Below are 23,163 nucleotides of genomic sequence, written 5' to 3'. Positions count from 1 at the left end.
CCTCTCTCTACCTCTCTCCCTCTTCACCGTCTTCGTCTAAGTGACTGGAGAAAGGACACTGCGTACGGCGATCGACGGTCGTTCTCCATGTTTTTTATCTTTTCTCTTTCGGTGTGATGGTGGTGTTGCAGATCTGGTAGGCATGATCCCGATAGAGATGGTTGGATCAGAATTGCATCGACTGTGCAACTTAGATATGTAATTGTGGAATTGTGAGATTTGATTTCTTATTTTATATAATTTATTTTAGTGTGATTTTCTTTTTGATGTTATGCATAAATTCTAGTTTTTTCGATTAAGATGATCTTTTGGCTTCGACAATCATTTGTACTTGTAGGATTTCGGCAATATAAAATTAAATATTTTGCACGAAATAATGAGGGGAGTTCCAGAAATTGATGGAAAGGAAGGAGGCAGTGTATTTGTGTTTGTGTAATTTCTCAGGAGCATATCTTGCAAAATGAAAGAAGACTGATGAGGCATTGTTTCACTAGTTAAAATACACAATGAAATGAATCAAAGAGGTTGAATACGAAGTTAAAATAAGCATCAAGAGTTGCGTAAGCACCCTCAAGCCTCATCTTGACCAATGCTTTCGTACATCATTTGCACTATTTCAACCGGAAAAGAAAAGCCAAAGGTATTACCACGCACGTATCATAAACTGAAGGCTGAATTGCAAGAACATCAAATAGCATGTTGCCAATACTACGAAAGGATTAATAGATGACAGTGTCTCTACCTGCCCAAATACAATCATCCTTTATGCAACAGCCTCGGTTGAATTCCCCTCCGGCCACATTGGAATGAAATATAAAATGATAATATTATACAAAAAAATTGAAGGAAAAAAATCCCAAGGAACTTAAATGTAGAAATTTTAGATGCAGCTTTAAAAATATGAAATTCAATGTACTCTAATAAAATCAATTTCAATAAAGTAGAACCATCAAAAGATTAGGATAAAATACTACGAACAATTCAAAAACAATGTCTAAGATACTTCCACTAGCTATGAATATCAGTCCTTGCCATTTGTATTATTGACTGTTGTCATGATGATCATCTTGCAACTGATCTGAAAATAAAAATAGAGAAAATATAGTGAATTTAAATGCATTGGTTGCTAAAATAATTATAAATCTAAATGATAAAATCATCAATTATTCACATACTCATCATGCAATTTTGGACAATTACGTTTGTCATGAGATACTCCACCACACCCACGACATGCCCTAGGCTTCAAAGTTGGCTTCTCTTTTGATGATAACATTCGCTTACCACATCCCTTTGTTCTTATCTCATTAGGATCACCAATATTTCTGGTTCCAACCAAGCTCTTCCTAGTTTGACTTTCTTGTGCAGTCATTGGACTAATACTCATCTCTTTGATTTTGCCATATATGTAATCAAGTTCTTTATCCAAAAAGTTCGTCCCTTCATCCGTCAAAGATGCATAATCAATCAATGTTGATGCCTTATATGATAACTTGGAGCGCCGTGACATCAAAAAACGTGTTGGATCATCATTGGCGTTTTCATCCTCCATTGAACAAACAATGCCAATCTTTGCTTCTCGTGTCCATCGCTTGAGTATATACTTGTCAGGAAGTTCAAATATTTGGCTAATGCGAAAGAAAGCTAGCATGTGTCTACACGGAATACCATCAAACTCGAATTTTCCACAATTACATGATATATAGTCTCTCCGTCTATCATGCATGAGTAGTCTTGGCTTTGAGGATGAACAACCTTGGAAAGTCGTCACATTGTAAATCACAATATCATCTCTTATGGAGGCTTGTTGCACAGAGTAACCATGACTTCGACTCATTTCATCTAGAAACTCTATCCATTTTTTTTTCGTGTACACTTTAACCATTTGAGTTTCCATCGGCCAATTTGTTTTTATTTTGGGATGCTTATTCATATCAATATGGTCTGCAACTAACTCATTATGCCTTTGGCGTCTCAACGCCCGATTGAATCGTGTGATAAAATCCATCAATGAGTTTTTATGGGAGACATACTTTTTAAAAAATGAATGTGAACTCTCGGATCTTTGACTACTCGACATCCCAGCAAAAAATACGTTACTGAAATATGTCGGAACCCACTTATGCCTTAACTCATACATCAACACTATCCAACTATTTTCCTCCAAGTTAGCACATCTAATAACATCTTTCCAGTCATGCTCAAATTCCTCTGGAGATGTAGAATTTTTTATAACATTCTTTATGCTCTGATAGTGATCTCGAAAAGTCACTGGGGAAATCTTCTCAGGAAATTTGTTCAATATATGCCACAAACAATAACGGTGCACTGTTTCAGGCAAAACTTGTGCAAGTGCTTTCGTCATAGCAGGATCTTGATCAGTAATAATTGATTTTGGTGCACCTGTTGGCATAGCTTCCATAAACCTATTAAGCAACCAAACATATGATTCAGTCTTCTCATCACTTAGAAATCCACAACCAAAAACTATCGTTTGATGATGATGATTAACCCCTACGAAAGGTGTAAAAATCATTCCATACTTGTTAGTGTTATAAGTTGAATCGAATACTACGACATCACCAAATACACTATAAGCCCTTCTTGATTTATAATCCGCCCAAAAACATCTTTTGAACGTATTATCTGAATCTGAATACGTCTCATAGTCAAAGAAAAATGCTGAATTCTTCTCTTTCTCAGATGTAAAGAATTCTATCAGAGTTTCAGCATCAATCCCCTTTTGTTCATCCCTTAATTTTTTCTCAAAATTTCTAATATCTCTTTCAGTGCAACCTACACTTTCAAGCCCACCGCTCTCTATTTCCAATAGTTGCATTTGCTGACAAGTTGGTATGTTAGCTTCTGAAAGTTGTTGAGTCAACACTTTCTTTGCGGCAGAAACACTACGATGTGATCGGAGTAAATGCACCTTTGAAGGAGTAGAAAGTCCATGATTATGACCCTCAGTGAAGACACTAACACACCAGCCAGGTCCATTTTGTTGCCTAACAATTGAAATCTTTGCCTTACAATCAGTTCTAACTTCACCACGAGCTCTTATCGTAGTCGGACAACCACTGGATGGTCGGTTTTTGGAACGGGCTTCATCAGTTTGGCCAGCCTTAAAACAAACAAATTGTTTCCAAACAACTTCTTTTGTTATCTTATTCCTTTTGCTATTGCTTATTCTTGCACTAAATCCAGCTTCACGTGCATATTGATTGTAGAATTCAAACGCATCATCTATTGACGTAAATTTCATTCCAATCTCTGGCTTTCGATCGTTTGCAATTTGAGGAATATATAGTTGATCGTTCATATTTTCACCCATTAAACTAAGAAAATAAATTCAAACAAATAATGTGTGTAAATAAAACGATAGAAATAATTAGCCAATACTATTATTAAGACCATGAACTAACTGAAACGTTTGCAATTATATTATTCCATCTACTACTACAACATCTAAAAATAGTGATTAGAAAAAATTAATACTCAAATATATAATAATGCAACATCTATCATCTAAATTCCTCAACAAGATATAGGGAGCATGCCAATCGTTTTAAATTAACATAGGTAATAGAACCATTGCATAAAAAGTCATATTATCACATAATCAGTTAGCAATGACATTATAGGATTAGAGGAATAAAGATATTACCTGGCTATTAGGGATGCAAATTTCAACAAAGCAATATGCAGATAACGAATAATGAAAAAGAGAGGTACAGAGCGGCACAAAATTTTGTAAAACCTAGGGAGAATTGAATAAAAGATTATATATATTTAAGGAAAATAATAAACAGAAAAGAATAAATATGTGCTGACCTGGTTGAAAAAAGATATGCTTATAGATAAGGAATATGGCTTACGTGGGCGGAGGCGCTCACAGGCGCTTAACTTGGTTATGCAGCACATCTTTTCTCTATGATCTCATACCTATTATACCAAGAAAATATATACCGGCTTAGTATAGCTCTTAACTCAACTTGCAGAAACCATATTGCTATATGCATCAATTCTTATCTCAATTATCCCAAAACCATGTTTAACAGTTTTTGAATTATCCTATACATTCTTCATCCAAGATGATGATCAAAAATTTCTTGTTACATAATTTAAGTCAAGGGACGAAAACCTAATTTTCCTTAGCCTACAGAATTGTTATGCTGGGCGTCGTTATAGAGCGACAATTATGAGCGCCTATAACACGTCAGCAGCTCTCTCTTTATTTATTTTTTAATATGACTAATTTCCTTTAATTAATGCAGACTTTATCGTCTCTTATTCTTATCATCCCTCTCTTTCTTTAGCCCTCACAAATGGCTCTCCCCCCCCCCCCCCCAACACACACACTCTCTCCCCCCTCAAATTCTCACCAATACGATTTAATTATGGTTTCATAATTTGCACATCTAGCAGATGAGATGAGTTTCTCCAATCTCCTCTCTCTACCTCTCTCCCTCTTCACCGTCTTCGTCTAAGTGACTGGAGAAAGGACACTGCGTACGGCGATCGACGGTCGTTCTCCATGTTTTTTATCTTTTCTCTTTCGGTGTGATGGTGGTGTTGCAGATCTGGTAGGCATGATCCCGATAGAGATGGTTGGATCAGAATTGCATCGACTGTGCAACTTAGATATGTAATTGTGGAATTGTGAGATTTGATTTCTTATTTTATATAATTTATTTTAGTGTGATTTTCTTTTTGATGTTATGCATAAATTCTAGTTTTTTCGATTAAGATGATCTTTTGGCTTCGACAATCATTTGTACTTGTAGGATTTCGGCAATATAAAATTAAATATTTTGCACGAAATAATGAGGGGAGTTCCAGAAATTGATGGAAAGGAAGGAGGCAGTGTATTTGTGTTTGTGTAATTTCTCAGGAGCATATCTTGCAAAATGAAAGAAGACTGATGAGGCATTGTTTCACTAGTTAAAATACACAATGAAATGAATCAAAGAGGTTGAATACGAAGTTAAAATAAGCATCAAGAGTTGCGTAAGCACCCTCAAGCCTCATCTTGACCAATGCTTTCGTACATCATTTGCACTATTTCAACCGGAAAAGAAAAGCCAAAGGTATTACCACGCACGTATCATAAACTGAAGGCTGAATTGCAAGAACATCAAATAGCATGTTGCCAATACTACGAAAGGATTAATAGATGACAGTGTCTCTACCTGCCCAAATACAATCATCCTTTATGCAACAGCCTCGGTTGAATTCCCCTCCGGCCACATTGGAATGAAATATAAAATGATAATATTATACAAAAAAATTGAAGGAAAAAAATCCCAAGGAACTTAAATGTAGAAATTTTAGATGCAGCTTTAAAAATATGAAATTCAATGTACTCTAATAAAATCAATTTCAATAAAGTAGAACCATCAAAAGATTAGGATAAAATACTACGAACAATTCAAAAACAATGTCTAAGATACTTCCACTAGCTATGAATATCAGTCCTTGCCATTTGTATTATTGACTGTTGTCATGATGATCATCTTGCAACTGATCTGAAAATAAAAATAGAGAAAATATAGTGAATTTAAATGCATTGGTTGCTAAAATAATTATAAATCTAAATGATAAAATCATCAATTATTCACATACTCATCATGCAATTTTGGACAATTACGTTTGTCATGAGATACTCCACCACACCCACGACATGCCCTAGGCTTCAAAGTTGGCTTCTCTTTTGATGATAACATTCGCTTACCACATCCCTTTGTTCTTATCTCATTAGGATCACCAATATTTCTGGTTCCAACCAAGCTCTTCCTAGTTTGACTTTCTTGTGCAGTCATTGGACTAATACTCATCTCTTTGATTTTGCCATATATGTAATCAAGTTCTTTATCCAAAAAGTTCGTCCCTTCATCCGTCAAAGATGCATAATCAATCAATGTTGATGCCTTATATGATAACTTGGAGCGCCGTGACATCAAAAAACGTGTTGGATCATCATTGGCGTTTTCATCCTCCATTGAACAAACAATGCCAATCTTTGCTTCTCGTGTCCATCGCTTGAGTATATACTTGTCAGGAAGTTCAAATATTTGGCTAATGCGAAAGAAAGCTAGCATGTGTCTACACGGAATACCATCAAACTCGAATTTTCCACAATTACATGATATATAGTCTCTCCGTCTATCATGCATGAGTAGTCTTGGCTTTGAGGATGAACAACCTTGGAAAGTCGTCACATTGTAAATCACAATATCATCTCTTATGGAGGCTTGTTGCACAGAGTAACCATGACTTCGACTCATTTCATCTAGAAACTCTATCCATTTTTTTTTCGTGTACACTTTAACCATTTGAGTTTCCATCGGCCAATTTGTTTTTATTTTGGGATGCTTATTCATATCAATATGGTCTGCAACTAACTCATTATGCCTTTGGCGTCTCAACGCCCGATTGAATCGTGTGATAAAATCCATCAATGAGTTTTTATGGGAGACATACTTTTTAAAAAATGAATGTGAACTCTCGGATCTTTGACTACTCGACATCCCAGCAAAAAATACGTTACTGAAATATGTCGGAACCCACTTATGCCTTAACTCATACATCAACACTATCCAACTATTTTCCTCCAAGTTAGCACATCTAATAACATCTTTCCAGTCATGCTCAAATTCCTCTGGAGATGTAGAATTTTTTATAACATTCTTTATGCTCTGATAGTGATCTCGAAAAGTCACTGGGGAAATCTTCTCAGGAAATTTGTTCAATATATGCCACAAACAATAACGGTGCACTGTTTCAGGCAAAACTTGTGCAAGTGCTTTCGTCATAGCAGGATCTTGATCAGTAATAATTGATTTTGGTGCACCTGTTGGCATAGCTTCCATAAACCTATTAAGCAACCAAACATATGATTCAGTCTTCTCATCACTTAGAAATCCACAACCAAAAACTATCGTTTGATGATGATGATTAACCCCTACGAAAGGTGTAAAAATCATTCCATACTTGTTAGTGTTATAAGTTGAATCGAATACTACGACATCACCAAATACACTATAAGCCCTTCTTGATTTATAATCCGCCCAAAAACATCTTTTGAACGTATTATCTGAATCTGAATACGTCTCATAGTCAAAGAAAAATGCTGAATTCTTCTCTTTCTCAGATGTAAAGAATTCTATCAGAGTTTCAGCATCAATCCCCTTTTGTTCATCCCTTAATTTTTTCTCAAAATTTCTAATATCTCTTTCAGTGCAACCTACACTTTCAAGCCCACCGCTCTCTATTTCCAATAGTTGCATTTGCTGACAAGTTGGTATGTTAGCTTCTGAAAGTTGTTGAGTCAACACTTTCTTTGCGGCAGAAACACTACGATGTGATCGGAGTAAATGCACCTTTGAAGGAGTAGAAAGTCCATGATTATGACCCTCAGTGAAGACACTAACACACCAGCCAGGTCCATTTTGTTGCCTAACAATTGAAATCTTTGCCTTACAATCAGTTCTAACTTCACCACGAGCTCTTATCGTAGTCGGACAACCACTGGATGGTCGGTTTTTGGAACGGGCTTCATCAGTTTGGCCAGCCTTAAAACAAACAAATTGTTTCCAAACAACTTCTTTTGTTATCTTATTCCTTTTGCTATTGCTTATTCTTGCACTAAATCCAGCTTCACGTGCATATTGATTGTAGAATTCAAACGCATCATCTATTGACGTAAATTTCATTCCAATCTCTGGCTTTCGATCGTTTGCAATTTGAGGAATATATAGTTGATCGTTCATATTTTCACCCATTAAACTAAGAAAATAAATTCAAACAAATAATGTGTGTAAATAAAACGATAGAAATAATTAGCCAATACTATTATTAAGACCATGAACTAACTGAAACGTTTGCAATTATATTATTCCATCTACTACTACAACATCTAAAAATAGTGATTAGAAAAAATTAATACTCAAATATATAATAATGCAACATCTATCATCTAAATTCCTCAACAAGATATAGGGAGCATGCCAATCGTTTTAAATTAACATAGGTAATAGAACCATTGCATAAAAAGTCATATTATCACATAATCAGTTAGCAATGACATTATAGGATTAGAGGAATAAAGATATTACCTGGCTATTAGGGATGCAAATTTCAACAAAGCAATATGCAGATAACGAATAATGAAAAAGAGAGGTACAGAGCGGCACAAAATTTTGTAAAACCTAGGGAGAATTGAATAAAAGATTATATATATTTAAGGAAAATAATAAACAGAAAAGAATAAATATGTGCTGACCTGGTTGAAAAAAGATATGCTTATAGATAAGGAATATGGCTTACGTGGGCGGAGGCGCTCACAGGCGCTTAACTTGGTTATGCAGCACATCTTTTCTCCTACAGTACATATGTTATAATTTGTAGAACCACGATAAAATTATACTTCAGTTAATAATCTAGTTCTTTATATTGCACGCAAATTAGGGGCAATTTTTTCTGGAAAATCTTTTATTTAATCTGTAAAACAAGTAAGTAGCTTCCGTGTTGAATATATTTCGCGTTGGTAACCGTCCATCTTAGACAATTTATTTTCTAGTAATTTACTTTGGACCAACTGTTACTTTGGTCGGTTTATAGTTATATATTGTTTGAGGCATTTTATAACACAAAATTTATTTTTTAACTGCCAATAATTATGCTTACACTTGAACAAAAACAATGAAATCGTTTTATTTGGTGTATTTCCCGCCTCACTGTACACATTATACAATTTATACTCAAGCAAAAGCAATAAAACCTTTTAATTGATGTATTTCTCCCCTTTCGATTCTACCCACATCCATGCTTTGGGCGTATTTGATAAGTTAGTAATACCAATATAGAGAATTATATATGGACATTTCTAATTGTTTGATATCTTAGTTAAGCTTAACTCAAAGCCTAATATAAAGACAAAAGCCCTACCCAATCTTACCAAAATTATAACTTTAATCTTGTTTATGTAACCCACCAATTTATCAAGTTAAGCCATGTTATATAATATACTATACAAATTTAGATTATTTCTTTTCAATCAAACAACTACGAAAAAATATCATATCTTGCATATCTTGACATGAAGCCCGTATTTCTTATCTTGTTTAAATATCTTCTCATATCCCATTTTTTTATCAAACGAGTCATTTAGGTTAATTTTTTTTCAGTTAATCGAATAACACCTCGGTTCAATTTCATTTTATTAAAATTTTAAAATTAGTATGTTACAAACCAAATTACTTAACTATTTTATCTTCATTTTGATTCGTATACCATGACTCTCAATCAATACAAAGTACTATAAGTACTACTACTATATAACAAAGTAAACCAAGTGGTAAATATGAGGCATCATAAGTCTTTTCATAGTTTGAGACTAGAGTTATTTAGTTAGATTCCCACCAAAATGGAGTACTATTGCATCCAATAACTGACTGCATGCGAACAATATTTTTTGAATATATTCAAGCAAGTGAAAAGACAAGCCAATAACTTTGCATATGGAGTATATTAACAAATAAAATAGCAAATGGAAAGACAACTAAGAGAGATAACCTAGACAACCAATGTTTTGGCTGAAACTAAATCCAATTATTGAAATTAGTCATTTGTTGTAATGTTTTTTTTTAAAAATTTCTGAGATAAGATTTGTCAGCATGGATTAAACTCAAATTTGAAATAGATATAGTGAATGTGCAAAATGACATAACACACCATTTTTTAAGGAAGAAGATATATAGAAGAGTAGACACGTTAGTTTAATTGGTTACGCGTCTATGATATTCCATTGGGCAGCAAAAGGCGCTTTACACCTCTTATAGATATTCCCTCCATCTTTGTATTTAAAATTCCATTTTCAAATCTCCTTCAAATAATAAAATATCTCTGCATCAATTTAACTCAGACCAGCAATTCACAAAACAGCAACACGAGTCCAGAGAGAGAGAAGTGAGGATTAATTTAATTGAAAAAAAATGCTTTCCCAAAATCGACGATGGATTATGTGCGATTTTAAAAAGGAAACTTAGAGTATTTTAATCGTCTCTGCTAATGGAAGGGTCCCATTAATTGAGGAATCCAATCCAATTGCATTACTATATTACTATATGCTACTTGTTCATCCCTCAATGCTCGCACTCCTTCCCTTTTTTCCTTTTTGTTTTTGTTTTTCTTTTTCTGTATATTAATAAAACCTCTCTTCTTTCTCTCATCTCCATATGTAGGGTTTTTTTCCGCCTCACACTTGGATTTTGGTGAGTTTTCTTTTCAAGCCTAATTTCATAGTCTAATCTCCTCCTTGTGTTGTTTTTGGATAATTAGTAGTAGTTGTTGTTCATTAATTTGTGTGGTTTCTTCAATGTTCTTGGTGAATTAGTTCAATGATCTCCCTTATGTGAGTAATGGATCTTCAGTTGAGATCATTTTTATTAAGTACACATCACTGATCAAATTTGACTAGTTTATTGACACATTCATGTTTCATTCATATATTGAGATTGCTTTTTTAGTGCTGTTAGAATGATGTTATGTATCATGTTTCTTCCACTTTTAGTTTTCATCTGAGTTGAAAATGTTCTGTTCCTGTAATAGTCTGGATAAAACAAATGTCGTTTTCAATTTCAGACAATGAAATGTTGACCCAAAAAAAAAATTTGGTTGTTGGACTCGGTTAGCTCTTCGTCTTTGTTCTAGACGAATACGTTTTTTTTTTCCGACCGTGGGTTTGTTTTAATGAGGTCGACACCCGAGTCTTCGTTTTGTGAGTTTTAGGGTTCCATTGGTCCTTCTAGTCTTGGAGTTTCTTTATCTTTTAGGCTCATTTTGAAAAAAATGATGACCTCTCAACTGTTCATGAATGTGCAGCTTGATTGAGATGATTCAGTTATACTGGTTAGGATATCTATGTAATTACATCTGAACATCATTCATTCTGAGTGTCTGATTCCTCATCTTTCATACTGTTAGATGAAGATTTGGAGGATTATTGGCTTAGGAAGTGTTAAACAAATGCTTGAAGGAGAAGACAAAGGGTTCGAGCAACGTGAGTTCCGTGCTGAGTTGAGTGAGAACGACTGGATCGTTGTTGACATCCCGCCCTTGAAGAAGAAGAGCATGTTGGAGAATGGTGAGACGTCCGGTGAGAGTGGAAGCAACGGTGAAGGACCTCAGGATGCAGATTATTCGGAGAATCCCTCTCTAAGCTACGAGTTAGAGAATGAGATATTTGCTAGGTTTCCAAGAACAGAGCACTGGAAGCTTTGCTTTGTAAACAAGAGATGTTTAGGTCTTGTGAGAAGTGGAGAGCTCTACCAGATGAGGAAGAGGATCGGGTGCGTGGAACCGGCAGTTTTCATGTTTGCGGGTGGCGAGAGCAACTGGTGGGCGTTTGATCGTGGCTTCACCTCTCGCAGGAAGCTCCCTGTCCTGCCCTCGGACACTTGCTTCAGCTCGGGGGATAAGGAGTCGGTCTGTGCCGGTACTCATCTGCTTGTCTCGGGCAGGGAGATAGACGGCCTAGTGGTGTGGAGGTACGAGCTGAGTGAGAATGCGTGGTATAAGGGGCCGTCAATGGTGAACCCGAGATGCTTGTTCGCCTCTGCGGCATGTGGCGATTGCGCCTACGTGGCTGGAGGCATGGGGGCGATGCAGGCATTGAGCAAAGAGGTCTACGACACGGCTGAGAAGTACAATGTGGAGAGCCGGTCATGGGAGGCGCTCCCGAGGATGAAGAAGCGGAGGATGCTCTGCGCAGGTGTCTACATGGATAACAGATTCTATGTGATTGGAGGTAGGAATGAAGATGGAGAACTAACATGTGGCGAATTCTTCGATGAGAGGAGAAACCGATGGGAGGTCGTAGCCGACATGCTCAAGGATGATCCTGTGCAGTCGTCCAGCTCGCCCCCGCTCCTTGCAGTCTTGAACAACGAGCTCTACTCGCTGGAGGTGTCTTCCAACCAGCTCAAGGTGTACCTGAAGCAGACGAACACGTGGAAGCACTTGGGACGCGTCCCAGTAAGGGCTGGCTCGAACCGAGGCTGGGGGGTCGCGTTCAAGTCTTTGGGGAACGAGCTCTTGGTGATAGGCGCATCTGAAGCAGGCAACTACCTGGTCATATACACCTGCTGTCCCGACTCGCCTACCCTGCACTGGAAGCTGCTCTACAGCTCCACGAGCCGCCTCAACCACTTCATCTGGAACTGCTCTGTTATGCTAGCATGATTGTTGAAAGCTGAAACATCCCTTCCACCTTTGTCTAACTATAATTCACTCTATATTGTAATTACTTTAACTTTCCTCTCTTCTTGGCAAAAACCTCATTTGCTGTAACAATCTGTTTTTATGATTGCTGGAAGTAGACATGAAATTTCTCATTGAAGTTTATTACAAAGATCAATGAACAACCGATCAACAACAATAGACAATATGCAGCAATAAAATCAGCTACAAACAAAGGAAGGGCAGACAACCCCTCTCTTTACCTATGGATTAGAGTGAGCAATCTGAACAAGAACCCGATGCCACGACGTGTTCAATATCCCCCTTAAGTTCCATATCACCTGCACGTTTTCCGGCTGGATATTCCCTGTTATATCGACCTAGAATTTAACCAACAGATACCGAGTTAATGAAAGGGACGATACAATAGTGTAAATAACTCTTTTCAAGAAGAACTTTCAACATACAGCTTTGGCAACTATCTCAGAGCTTTCTGGAATGTCAGCCTCAGCCTCGAAAAGAATCCATGCCCACTTATCGCAACTTTCATCATCGGAAACGTATGGAGTGCCAGCTTTCTGAGACTTGGAAGCTTCTATCCATGTTTGGCCACCATCAGTTGAAACGTCTACTCTCTCAATGCCTCGACCACCTCCTGAGACTGCGTAGCCCTTGACAGTCACCTAATAATCGACGCCAACTTTCCCTTACAGCGAGTAAATACATAGTAAACATTTTACAGATAAATAACCTGACTGGTTTACCTTTCCTGGCTTTATGCAGTTTACTTCTTCGAGTGAACAAATAGCACTCTGCAGCAGCAAAACAGAAAACACAACTAAATAACTGTAAAAATTGTAGAAACAAGAGAATTTTGTAAGCTGAGTAGGACTATAGAATTCTGAAATATTGCACAATTGGTTAGTAAAGAGAGCAACCTGAACAGGAAAATCCATTTGTGGACGCCTTGTGGACCAGTCGATGTTATCCCAATCAACTGAAGGTGGGAACATTTTGTAATCCTTTTGCACAAAGAATCCCTTCAGAGAAGCAGATTCATGTCATATAGTAGAAGTTATTCTCGGACCAGAGTTATTGACATGATGTTACCTGACATTCTTCTGCAAGGATGTTGATGGAATCAAGCCATTTAACAGAACGAGCGCCAATAACTCCGGGGACAACTACACGTAGAGGATATCCATGATCCCTGTTAAGAGACTTCGTATATCAAATCCAAAAACGAAGATTAGATATAGAAGAAAAAGTAGAAAATATGTTACAAAAGGCAGATTTCTGAGGATCATAAAGAAAAGTGCAGTATATTATACTATCTCCCTTCACATTACTTATTCCCACCTCAGTTTAACTGATGAACAGAAGGAGAATGTCAAAATTTTGCAAGATTTTACAATCCTTTTGTTTTTTTTACAATTAGCCATTGAAACGAAGTATGACAGGAGATAATTGTCGCTTATGCATAAATTCATGTAGCCTGCATCTATGCTAATCTGATTAGCACCTCCTATTCATCGCTATGTTAATTAACAAGTTCTCATATCAGTAAAATAGTATTTAATAACCAATAGATAGTTAAATGTGAGGGATTACCTCTCCATTCATCTCATAAGCTAGTAAAACATCAGCCTCAGGGTTAGTGGCCTGACTTAATGGAATTGATGCTTTATAAGGGCCTCCATTCTCTTCCTGTAAGGTCAGGTGGATTAGGCTTCCTCTGAGAGAGAAAATAAATGATATGACGAGGAACAAAAGTCACAAGGAGTTCACCTTACACTTGTCAATGCTTACAAATTCCACGTGTTTTCCTCCGAGTGATGGGAATTCCAATCAGTTCAAGAACATCCGCTAGTTTTGCCCCGCCCCAAACAGCTGAAGAAGATTACACAATGAGGTGAAAAGGAATTGAATCAGTCTTTTTAATTTCATCAGTTAATACTAGCTACATGCTTTTGGCATATTCATGAGAAAACTGTTGCCGTGCCTATTATATGAAACTTCATCACATTTATGATAAGCAAACACATGGGGCTGACCATTTCCTATGGCCCCAATGTCCCATCCAACTCCCTTCACCTTTCGAGTTTTGCTCATGGCAGTCCTCCTATTACCAGCACACTGCAAATAACACAAATTTTGGATCAAAAGATCAATTCCGGATAAAGAAGAGAAACTTTCAAGGTATTAGGCTATGTTTAGTAAAGAAAAGAGAAAAAAAAAACACTATACAGAACTCTCCCTATTCCATTTCTTTCTTAGCTACCAAATGCATGTCATTAGGTTTATGTCACTCCATCAACCATCAAGTGTGTGCTTCATACAACAGAGTAAGTAACATTCAAGACTTCTGGAACCAATACGATCATAGAATTCTCAACCTTTGCCCTTACTTGCTACTCCAGGTCGTAGACGAACTCACCTTATAAAATCAAAGGTAAAAAAGAGAGAGAGTATACCTGCAGCGTCGCGGTAACAGCATATTTTGGAAGCTCCCTGTCATTTATAAGAGATTGAAACTCACTTTTTTTACTTAAAAATACTGTAGAAAGGAATTGGCTAACATTAATTTGTACTCACAGAATATCTTTCATGTAAAGCTCTGTGGCATTTTCAAGCAGACCACTGATAGAAACACTGTATCTGCTCAAACAAATCAACACACTCTTTCAGTCTCAGACAACAATTTCACTCCCATTCCGTAATAAAACAAAAAAAAAAGTGAAAAACATCGCACTTGTGAATGTCATCAACAATTGGAACAGGGCCATGATTCCTCTTGTAGAAGAATTCAACCGGCGTCACGTAAGATGAAACCAAAGCAGAACGATGTGGCTCCGCATTAAACGGCTCCTGCCCACAAATGCAAAATACGCCATCAAAAATCTTACTTTTTTCTCAAACCCGATTGATTTAACAATTATGTACCTTGGAATTAACAAGAAGATCAGGGTGGCGGGGAGGATCGCGGGCGTAATCTGACGGCGCCGTCAATCCCGGCATTTTCCTTACAATCACTCAAATCAAGAATATTGCTTCTTTTTTTTTCTGAGAGAATGAATAAATTAGTGTTGTTGAAGGAGAAGTGAGTGTGAGGAGGAAAATGAAAAGAGTAAAACGACAAGAGTGAGTGCCATTGGCCTCCTTTAATTTTGAGGTGATTATAAATTTTGTTTCAACGTCCATTTCTGGATTCATGCTCCATCATACAAATACAAATGGAGTACATAACAAAATCATAAACTTTTCCCATACGATTTATTACGTGGACTTGTGATTGTTAAAAGAGTGATATTATTCAAATTATTGCAAAAATCATGTTAAATTAGTTATTATTCCAAATTACGCAGTGAACAGTCTTGGAGAAGGGTAGTCTGCTATTCTTTATTGTGTTATTTTTATTTTATTTTACTATTTTATTTTGCTTTAAGGGGAAAGTGGGGAAAAGGGAATTGGATATGAAGCCCTAGTCTCATCGGCAAACATCAGTCAACCTCAACCTGTGATTATGTAATTTCTCTTCTTCTAACAATCAATTGCAAATCTGTGGTATCGATTTGTTGATTTTGGATTTTGATGGAATAGGAGTAGAAGGAATTCGATTAACCGACCTCCCACGCCCGACGCTCGGGATGACGACCACGATGCTCCACCCAAGGAGCCTACGCTTCATGAGATTGTCAACCTCAAGTTGATAGAGAGTGGAGAGAAGGAGCGGTTGATCGAATTGGTGAGAGAAAGGCTGGTCGAGTGTGGATGGAAGGATGAAATGAGAACTCTTTGCAGGTATCTCTTTCCTCATACTTGTATCTGCATTCAATGTTGCCTTTTCTGCTGAAATTCCATTGTTTTGATCAAGTGAAGTTGTTAAGGTTTAGATCGGTGAATTGTGAATGTGCTTCAGTTTAATCGGTTATGCATTGAGCTCGTGATTTTTGAAGGAAAAATATTTTCACTTCAAATCTCTGTCTGCATGTGAAAACTCAATCTCAGATGGCCACGAAAATGGATTTTTAGCAAGTTTTATGTGGAAAAGAGTTGGCTAAATTTGAAAAGGGGCATACATAAGGAGTACATAGCATACCTCGATGACTTTTAAGCATTAGTAAATACTCCTCTAAGATAACTGAGACTGTAATCCAGGTGCCCTTGAATTCCTTGAACCATCAACAAGCATTGTTCTTAATGAGCTGTCGATATTGTGTTGAACGAGGATAAAATTTGTGTCTTGTGTTCCATAGGAGAAGTGAATTGGATTTTTTAAATCGAGCCAACTGGCCATACTCGTGGCTCCTGAGTCCTGATTACAAAATTAGTGGAGTATCAAATACTAACTACTCTTAGAACTTGAAATCATTGTTGTGTTTTGAACATTACTAGGATTGGTGTTTTTGACCATTTCATCATTTATAGGCAGTATACATGTTAGGGATTGTGTTTGTTCTCATGTAAGTATGTACCTACTGATTACGATATGTTGTACGTTTATCCACTAGCTAAAAGCGCAACTTTCCTGCAGTTATTGTATGGTTCTAAACATTTACACGTCTAGGATGTCAGCCCTGCTTGTACCCATTTTCTTTTCTTTTAGGCATGAAATCTATTCAACAGCATACTCTTTTCAGGGCATTTGTGAAGAAGAATGGGAGGGATAATGTTACTGTGGATGATCTTGTTCGTGCAATCACCCCAAAAGGCAGAGGTAATTAATAAGCGCACTCATCGGTTCTTCTATCATCTTTAACACCCTGTCTCCACAATAGGTCCTGCGGTAGAAATTTTAATTCTTGTCCAACAATTTGCACCACAACATCTCTAAGATGTTAACATGTACACTAAATTAAGTCTGTCTCATCATTTCCCACCAATATTTTTCTATGATTAGCATTTTCTTTAGTGATCAGTTCTTTAAAATGCAGCTTCAATACCAGATTCAGTGAAGGCTGAGCTTCTCCAGGAGATCCGAAGCTTTCTTGTTTCAGTTGCCCATTGACATATCAGCTTTTACATAATGGATCATGGGGGAAGTATCTTATAGATTCTTTCCGCAGAAGTTCAGCAGAAAAGAAAATTCTGAGAGCTTTCATTTTGCAGGCTCCAGTATGTTTAATTACTCCATAATTATTCCAACATATGTACGTCGCCTAGATTTCATGGAACTTAATGTGCAGCTGTATAATTGTTTTGTTTATGTTTGCATTAAGGGATACATTTGAATAGCTTACGCTTTGTTTCTGCATATTTGCTAAATCGGCATTCACGTTCAGTTTCCATGACATGCTATATGTGACAGCTCAAGATGTTGTTCCTTGCACCGAATCAGAGGGCTAACTGATAAGAAATGGAGTAGTAATAATTGAAACCTCCGATCACTTTTCATCAAAAGTTTAGCCATTTTAGGCATTTCATGTGCATCCAAGATTCCGAGTAAACAGAGCATTAACTACAATCAAATCCAATTAAAATTCATCAAATTTAACTAGAACAAAAAGCTACCTCAGAAAACTGCATCGAAACTTAAAATGTAAGTTATGTTTTCATTTCAAGGGAATACACTTTCTATGCCAGAGTCAGAACATATGTAAAAAGCACAAGAGCAAACTGCAAAACGCAGTGGCATCCATATGCATACACACAAAAACTTGGCTTTATCACGCACACATGGCACCGCACAAAGCTTGTAAGATTACAATAAAAATGATGCAGCGAGAGAGGCTACATCAACAAACCCATTAACTGTGTGTTCCAGTTACAGTCAACAACAATCCTACAACTTAGAATAATAACTCACAACCAGATTCACCTCCCAAGCTTGCGCTCTACGGAAAATCTGTGGAAACCACACCAGATGCCTCCACCAAAACTACAGCATATACTCACATCGTACAATTGCTTATGCCGAGCTGGGAGTACTGTTAGCAGGAAAGACTACACGCCAGCTTGTTCGCACAAATCCATCAAATCCAAGGTCTGCAACGCCACAACAAACTAGACTATCAGCTTCATCCATATCGAGTAAAAGAAAGTAAGACCACATTTGGGAGGCCCATGGTGCAGAGAATGCTACTAACTAGAATAGAAATTACCTCAGGTATGGAAAGCTCAAGACGGAACTTGGGGCCATCATAATGATGCAAGACTGGCCTAAAAGCATCTTCCTCCAAAGGCTTGCAAAGTTTCCTTATACGGGTTCTCACCTAATTGACAATGAAAGGTTTAATGAACTAAGCCAGAAAAAATAACCAAATACATAAGACTATAAAAGTGAGTGATTTTGGTTTAGTAGTAGATGATTTCCTACCTGGGCAGGGAACCTTGATTCACCTTTGCACTTTTTATCTTCCCAAGCAGTGGGATCAATGTTAGAACCCCCAAAACTTGCTGCCTGAGTATAAAATAAAAACATAGAGTTCACTTAGAGTGTATGTCTGAAGACCAACAGTATATTCCATGCCCATTCGTACTATAAGAACACTCCAATAGTTATTAACAATAATATCATTATAGTTCCCTAACTATTCCAAGGAAGCAATATTTTGCACTTGAAAACTCAAAACCAATTGAAATCAAAATTGCAACCAATATATATTGCATTTCTTATCAATAACCAATTGAAATCAAAATTGCAACTTACCTCAAAAATACCATGCAGTTGATGAGTGGTGTAGTTGTAGAGAAACAAAGGTAAACCGGGGGTTATAGCCCTCACAGAATCTCTATATCTTGGTGGCAAACCTACAAAAGAAATGTCCAGTTATTATATAACAAAATGCATGTATAAGAAGCAATATGAATAATCAATCACATGTAAAACTACGGACTGTGATTGACAAATTCTAGTATGAAGAGAAGATATTATAAGTGAAAGTGTGATGAATAACATCAGAAAGTTTAGAGGTATCAACATAACTTGGACTGCAATTATAATTATTCATTAACACTTCCCAAGTTTATAGGGGCATAGTTTCTACAATTTGTAGTTGGGGGGGAAGGAGGAGAAGGATAAGACAAACAAAAGCATTTGTCACATTTGGGGTTAACATTTCCTTTTGTAGTAACTCACCACTTGTGCGACTGTTACAGCTCTCCTTGTATTATAAGACTCAAGACTTAATATTATATTGCCATATAGAAAGCAACTACAGTTATACAATGCTAAGCATATATTATCCATCTTGTAGATATCACAGCCAACTATAAGATACAACATCAAAACAGAATATACGTCATCCATGCCTCCAGCAATAAGATAAAATGACTCAAAAAAGTTTCATTAATTTTGTAAAAGTTAAATAACTAAATTAGTATGAAATGAGATGTGATTAACATGATTACCAAAGAGTTGTCTCTTCAAATCTTCCTGCATGGTGTCATTGTTGCAGACAAAAATGTATCCCCCAAGGACCTCATTCCTTGGGAGCATCTCAGCTGCGGGCAAGGTTTTAAACCTTTTGTCAGTAGCATTGCTTGCGTTCATCCCATCATCCTTACCATTAGTAATGTTGCAGTTGTTGTTTGACTCTTTGATGGGGTTGTTACTGTTGTACTTGCTTCCAGAAACATTTCCCAAGGGGTTGACATTTGGGTTCTGATAAACTGTGTTCATATTGTAAATACCTTTCCTAAGGGAACTTTTGCTTACATTGTCGTTCAACTTGTTGTCCAGGTTTAGCATGTTGAAGTTAAAATTTTCAAACCGATTGTCTTCTTGATATCCCACATTATCTATGGACCTCAACTCTGCAGGACCTTTTGAGAGATCAAGGTTGATCCTTCGTTCAACCTTAAACCTAGTCTGATCGGCCAATCTTGAAGCAGCCATAAACCATTTGTGGTCCTCCGACACTTTTGATTGTCCTCGGAGATCATCACCCAGTTGCCAGAAACTGTGAATATTCTCCATGCTGCAAAACCTATATAATCAAAACATCTTCAGATATGTCACTTTAAAAGATAACCTGACCACCACCTAAATTAATATCCCTAGTAAGGCTTAAGAGAGGAAGTAAGTAAATATAACATTCAGTAAGTCAGAAATGAATAGAAAAAGCCAAACCCAGTCAGTATCTATGGAATCTACCAGAAACCTCAGTTGAACAGTGTCAAAATTACATTTTTGGACTACTCTTACTTGCAATGACTGAACCAATAGAACATTTCACTCTCCAACAGTAAATTATTGTCAACAAAAACCAAACTTCACAGTCAAAATGTGAGTACAGTTCTGAAAATTCCACCAGACAGCAAAAAAACACAATTTACTGATTCAATTCCATATACACAGGTAGAGGAGTCGACACAATTCATAATTAATATTTTCAAATCAACGATAAACAAAGGAGGATAACATGCGAAACAGCCTTAAAAAAATTACCCAGAAGAATAAACCATTTCCAGAAAATTTTAAATTCATTACTAATATTTTTGAGGGCATACAAAATAACTCACACACACGGAAGGAAAAATGATAAACATATTGAAAATTTAAAAATAGCTTAATCATAGTTGACTTCCATTAGAGCAAATAGCAGCCATCCAACATAATTGCATGATTCATAAAATGCCGATCCAACATCAACATTTTGTGAAAAAGTATAAATTAGATCTGAGAAAGCTGAACATAATTTCTCAACTCACCCAGCAAAACCGCTTCAACTAAGTGAACAATAGTGAATGAGGTTAATTAAGTTGAAATTGAAGAACGTGTATGGTTAGATTGAACAAATAATCCAGCAAAGCAAAGAGACAAGATGATATATTCGCCAGCTAGAAAGAAACCCTAGATTTATGGATCCAAAGCTGAAACTAAAGCTAGAGAGAGAAAGCACGCACCTTTTAATTCTTCGGCTATAAATTACCAGAAGGAAGATGCGACACAGAAGGAAGCGAGATTTCCCCCGATTTATATGAACGTGCTCTGTACAGTGCCCTTGTGCTTTCCGTTATTTACCAAATTATCCTCATTTTTAAGCCTCTGGTCTAAATTTGTCGGCATCAAATTTCTTTTTATTTATTACTATAACTATAATTTCCATGTTTATAGTGCTTTTATTTAAAAGGACAAATATAATAATGCTAATTTCTTTAGTACTAATAAGCAGTTGTTTTTAAAAGGGTTTCAATATTTAGTCTTATTTGCCGTAAAATAAATTCGTGTTTACGTTTTCTATGATGTGGTTGGAATTGGAAACAGTAGAGCATAATACGAAGAACTAACTGAACCAGCTCAATTGAAGAAAATTCACCATTAACATTATTTTTTACAATAATAATAATAATTATTATTATTATTATTATTATTATTATTAATGAATAAGTAAAGGTACCATATTTCTGCAAAGGGGAAAGTAAATAACATTGGTAATTTAAAGATTGGTATCGTTTTGTATTAATAAAATATTTTCTGTGAAATGAATCTAGACAGATCCGATCTTTTTAGCCGAATGAAAAAATCTCTTTTTTAAGGAAGAGAATTTTTTAATTTTCAAGTTTTGTTCTTATATATCTGCCTCACAATTTGGCATTTAGCTTTATTTTCAAACAAATTACTCCTACTATTTATTATTGTCAGCAATCGATTGATTTCTAAGCCATAAAAGTTCGCTGTACATCACTAATTATTACTAATATTTACGATTTAATCAACACTTTTATTTCAACTAAATATTTCAAAATTTGCACAAAGATATCATAACAACAATTAATGTTCTTAATATTGGTGTAAATTAGGTTGATACTAGCATACATGATAAAAAAAAATCTACTAGTAAACAATGGCCATTTCAACACAAAATTATTTTTGTTGAGCTGTAAGAGAATATTTAGACCAACAGTCATTCTTCAAAAAGGTTGGATTTTCATTATGTGTTGTAAGCTATCATTGCTTATGTGTAGAAATTGAAGTCATCCTAACTAACACGGAATCAATCAATGGAGAAGTAAATTAGTGCTTAAGAATTCACACTCACACCAAAGGTAGTTAAGTCACTATATTCCGCACAAAGATAATTTAATGACTTTCATATGTGAGTAAAAATTAACAAAAATTATCAATTAATCACGATAAGCCAGATACTTATATGGTAAATGACAAAACAAAACAAATTAATCGATTTATTCCTCATACACAGATAAGGTGATAGGTACTCGTTTCGGACCAACAATTGGAGTACAATTTTTAGTCACAAGTAATCAATTGTGTAGTACTTCTTTAAAGTAAGCTTAAGGTTTTTAGCTGAGAGGTCTATCCCGATTTAGACCGGCGCAGCTGTGGGCTTATTTACAAACCAAAACAAAACTTGATTTTCCAACTACTGCTACCATTTTACTCGACATTTATGATTTGAATAATAGTAATAATACAATGAGTAGCCCAAGGGTCTACCAGACTATACTAGTGACTATTACTTAGTACAAAAAAAAAAGGAGTACATATAATTAATTACTATAAGCACATGGCTTTCTTTCTATGGAATTTCTTAACTATATAACACACTATGTTTAATAGTATTAAATGTATATTGATACAAAGGTGTATAGTCTGCCTTTAAGCTATGATGTCTACATCCATTGTTGCTTGTTTGGTGACATAGAATATTAATTTGAAGCCATCCTGTTACGGAACGGCCTTCGGCAAGGCTGGGGGAGGAGACAGAGCTTCGCGTGGAGGACACGGATGCTAACACAACGGAGCAGCAGGAGCAGCCACCGGCGAGGCGCGAGCGGCCTGCCCGGCGGCAATCCAAGAGGCCGTCACGTTACGGCGATTTTGTGTCTCGATAGATAATTACTAGTTATTGTGGAGTCTTTAATTATTGTATTTTCCCTTTTTGAAAACAGAGTATTTTTAATTATTTATTCGTTGAGTGACGTTAAGCTCCTTTCTGGGTTTTCTTTGTTGATTCTTTC

At 36.3% G+C, this 23,163-nt stretch overlaps 5 protein-coding genes and 1 pseudogene across 8 annotated transcripts; 2 read left to right on the top strand and 4 right to left on the bottom strand.

Annotated features, from left to right (window-relative positions):
* Window positions 1–873: 873 nt before the first annotated feature.
* Window positions 874–3,806, bottom strand: LOC148930073 (protein FAR1-RELATED SEQUENCE 5-like). The gene is made up of 2 exons (XM_089069428.1): window positions 1,176–3,806; window positions 874–1,078 (listed from the first exon to the last, which is right to left on the bottom strand). Exons 1-2 carry the CDS (start codon window positions 3,332–3,334, stop codon window positions 1,063–1,065), a joined length of 2,175 nt encoding a protein of 724 aa, XP_088925554.1. The 5' UTR covers window positions 3,335–3,806; the 3' UTR covers window positions 874–1,062.
* Window positions 3,807–5,323: 1,517 nt separating this feature from the next.
* On the bottom strand, window positions 5,324–8,314 carry LOC125187008 (protein FAR1-RELATED SEQUENCE 5-like). Its single transcript, XM_089069394.1, has 2 exons — window positions 5,626–8,314; window positions 5,324–5,528 (listed from the first exon to the last, which is right to left on the bottom strand). The coding sequence occupies exons 1-2, from the start codon at window positions 7,782–7,784 to the stop codon at window positions 5,513–5,515; spliced, it is 2,175 nt and encodes a 724-aa protein (XP_088925520.1). The 5' UTR covers window positions 7,785–8,314; the 3' UTR covers window positions 5,324–5,512.
* A 1,674-nt stretch (window positions 8,315–9,988) lies between these two features.
* Window positions 9,989–12,369, top strand: LOC148930072 (F-box/kelch-repeat protein At3g27150-like). The gene is made up of 2 exons (XM_089069315.1): window positions 9,989–10,274; window positions 10,987–12,369. The coding sequence occupies exon 2, from the start codon at window positions 10,987–10,989 to the stop codon at window positions 12,241–12,243; it is 1,257 nt and encodes a 418-aa protein (XP_088925441.1). The 5' UTR covers window positions 9,989–10,274; the 3' UTR covers window positions 12,244–12,369.
* Window positions 12,342–15,369, bottom strand: LOC148930071 (sulfite oxidase-like; annotated as a pseudogene). Its single transcript, XR_016137377.1, has 12 exons — window positions 15,184–15,369; window positions 14,993–15,108; window positions 14,836–14,898; window positions 14,715–14,751; window positions 14,295–14,376; window positions 14,029–14,130; window positions 13,852–13,947; window positions 13,351–13,461; window positions 13,179–13,280; window positions 13,005–13,052; window positions 12,708–12,923; window positions 12,342–12,620 (listed from the first exon to the last, which is right to left on the bottom strand). The product of XR_016137377.1 is annotated as a sulfite oxidase-like (transcript).
* A 105-nt stretch (window positions 15,370–15,474) lies between these two features.
* On the top strand, window positions 15,475–17,474 carry LOC148930070 (transcription/mRNA export factor). 2 transcript variants are annotated; one of them, XM_089069319.1, is made up of 4 exons: window positions 15,475–15,765; window positions 15,841–16,041; window positions 16,881–16,957; window positions 17,187–17,474. In XM_089069319.1, coding segments are annotated over exons 1-4 (342 nt in total). In that variant the 5' UTR covers window positions 15,475–15,763; the 3' UTR covers window positions 17,249–17,474. The 2 variants fall into 2 exon arrangements, with proteins under 2 accessions (XP_088925445.1, XP_088925444.1); XM_089069318.1 differs by having other exon boundaries at window positions 15,480–15,765; window positions 17,175–17,474.
* Window positions 17,475–17,772: 298 nt separating this feature from the next.
* On the bottom strand, window positions 17,773–21,212 carry LOC148930069 (B2 protein-like). 2 transcript variants are annotated; one of them, XM_089069316.1, is made up of 6 exons: window positions 21,088–21,212; window positions 19,591–20,168; window positions 18,890–18,990; window positions 18,557–18,640; window positions 18,342–18,452; window positions 17,773–18,225 (listed from the first exon to the last, which is right to left on the bottom strand). In XM_089069316.1, the coding sequence occupies exons 2-6, from the start codon at window positions 20,156–20,158 to the stop codon at window positions 18,184–18,186; spliced, it is 906 nt and encodes a 301-aa protein (XP_088925442.1). In that variant the 5' UTR covers window positions 20,159–20,168; window positions 21,088–21,212; the 3' UTR covers window positions 17,773–18,183. The 2 variants fall into 2 exon arrangements, with proteins under 2 accessions (XP_088925442.1, XP_088925443.1); XM_089069317.1 differs by lacking the exon at window positions 21,088–21,212 and adding an exon at window positions 20,893–21,019.
* Window positions 21,213–23,163: the final 1,951 nt, after the last annotated feature.

The sequence above is a fragment of the Salvia hispanica genome, chromosome 3 (assembly GCF_029641045.1).
Source record: "Salvia hispanica isolate PSC_SH4W2 chromosome 3, Shi_PSC_v1, whole genome shotgun sequence".
In the NCBI taxonomy this organism is placed as follows: domain Eukaryota; kingdom Viridiplantae; phylum Streptophyta; class Magnoliopsida; order Lamiales; family Lamiaceae; genus Salvia; species Salvia hispanica.
This window is presented reverse-complemented; position numbering and strand designations above follow the sequence as displayed.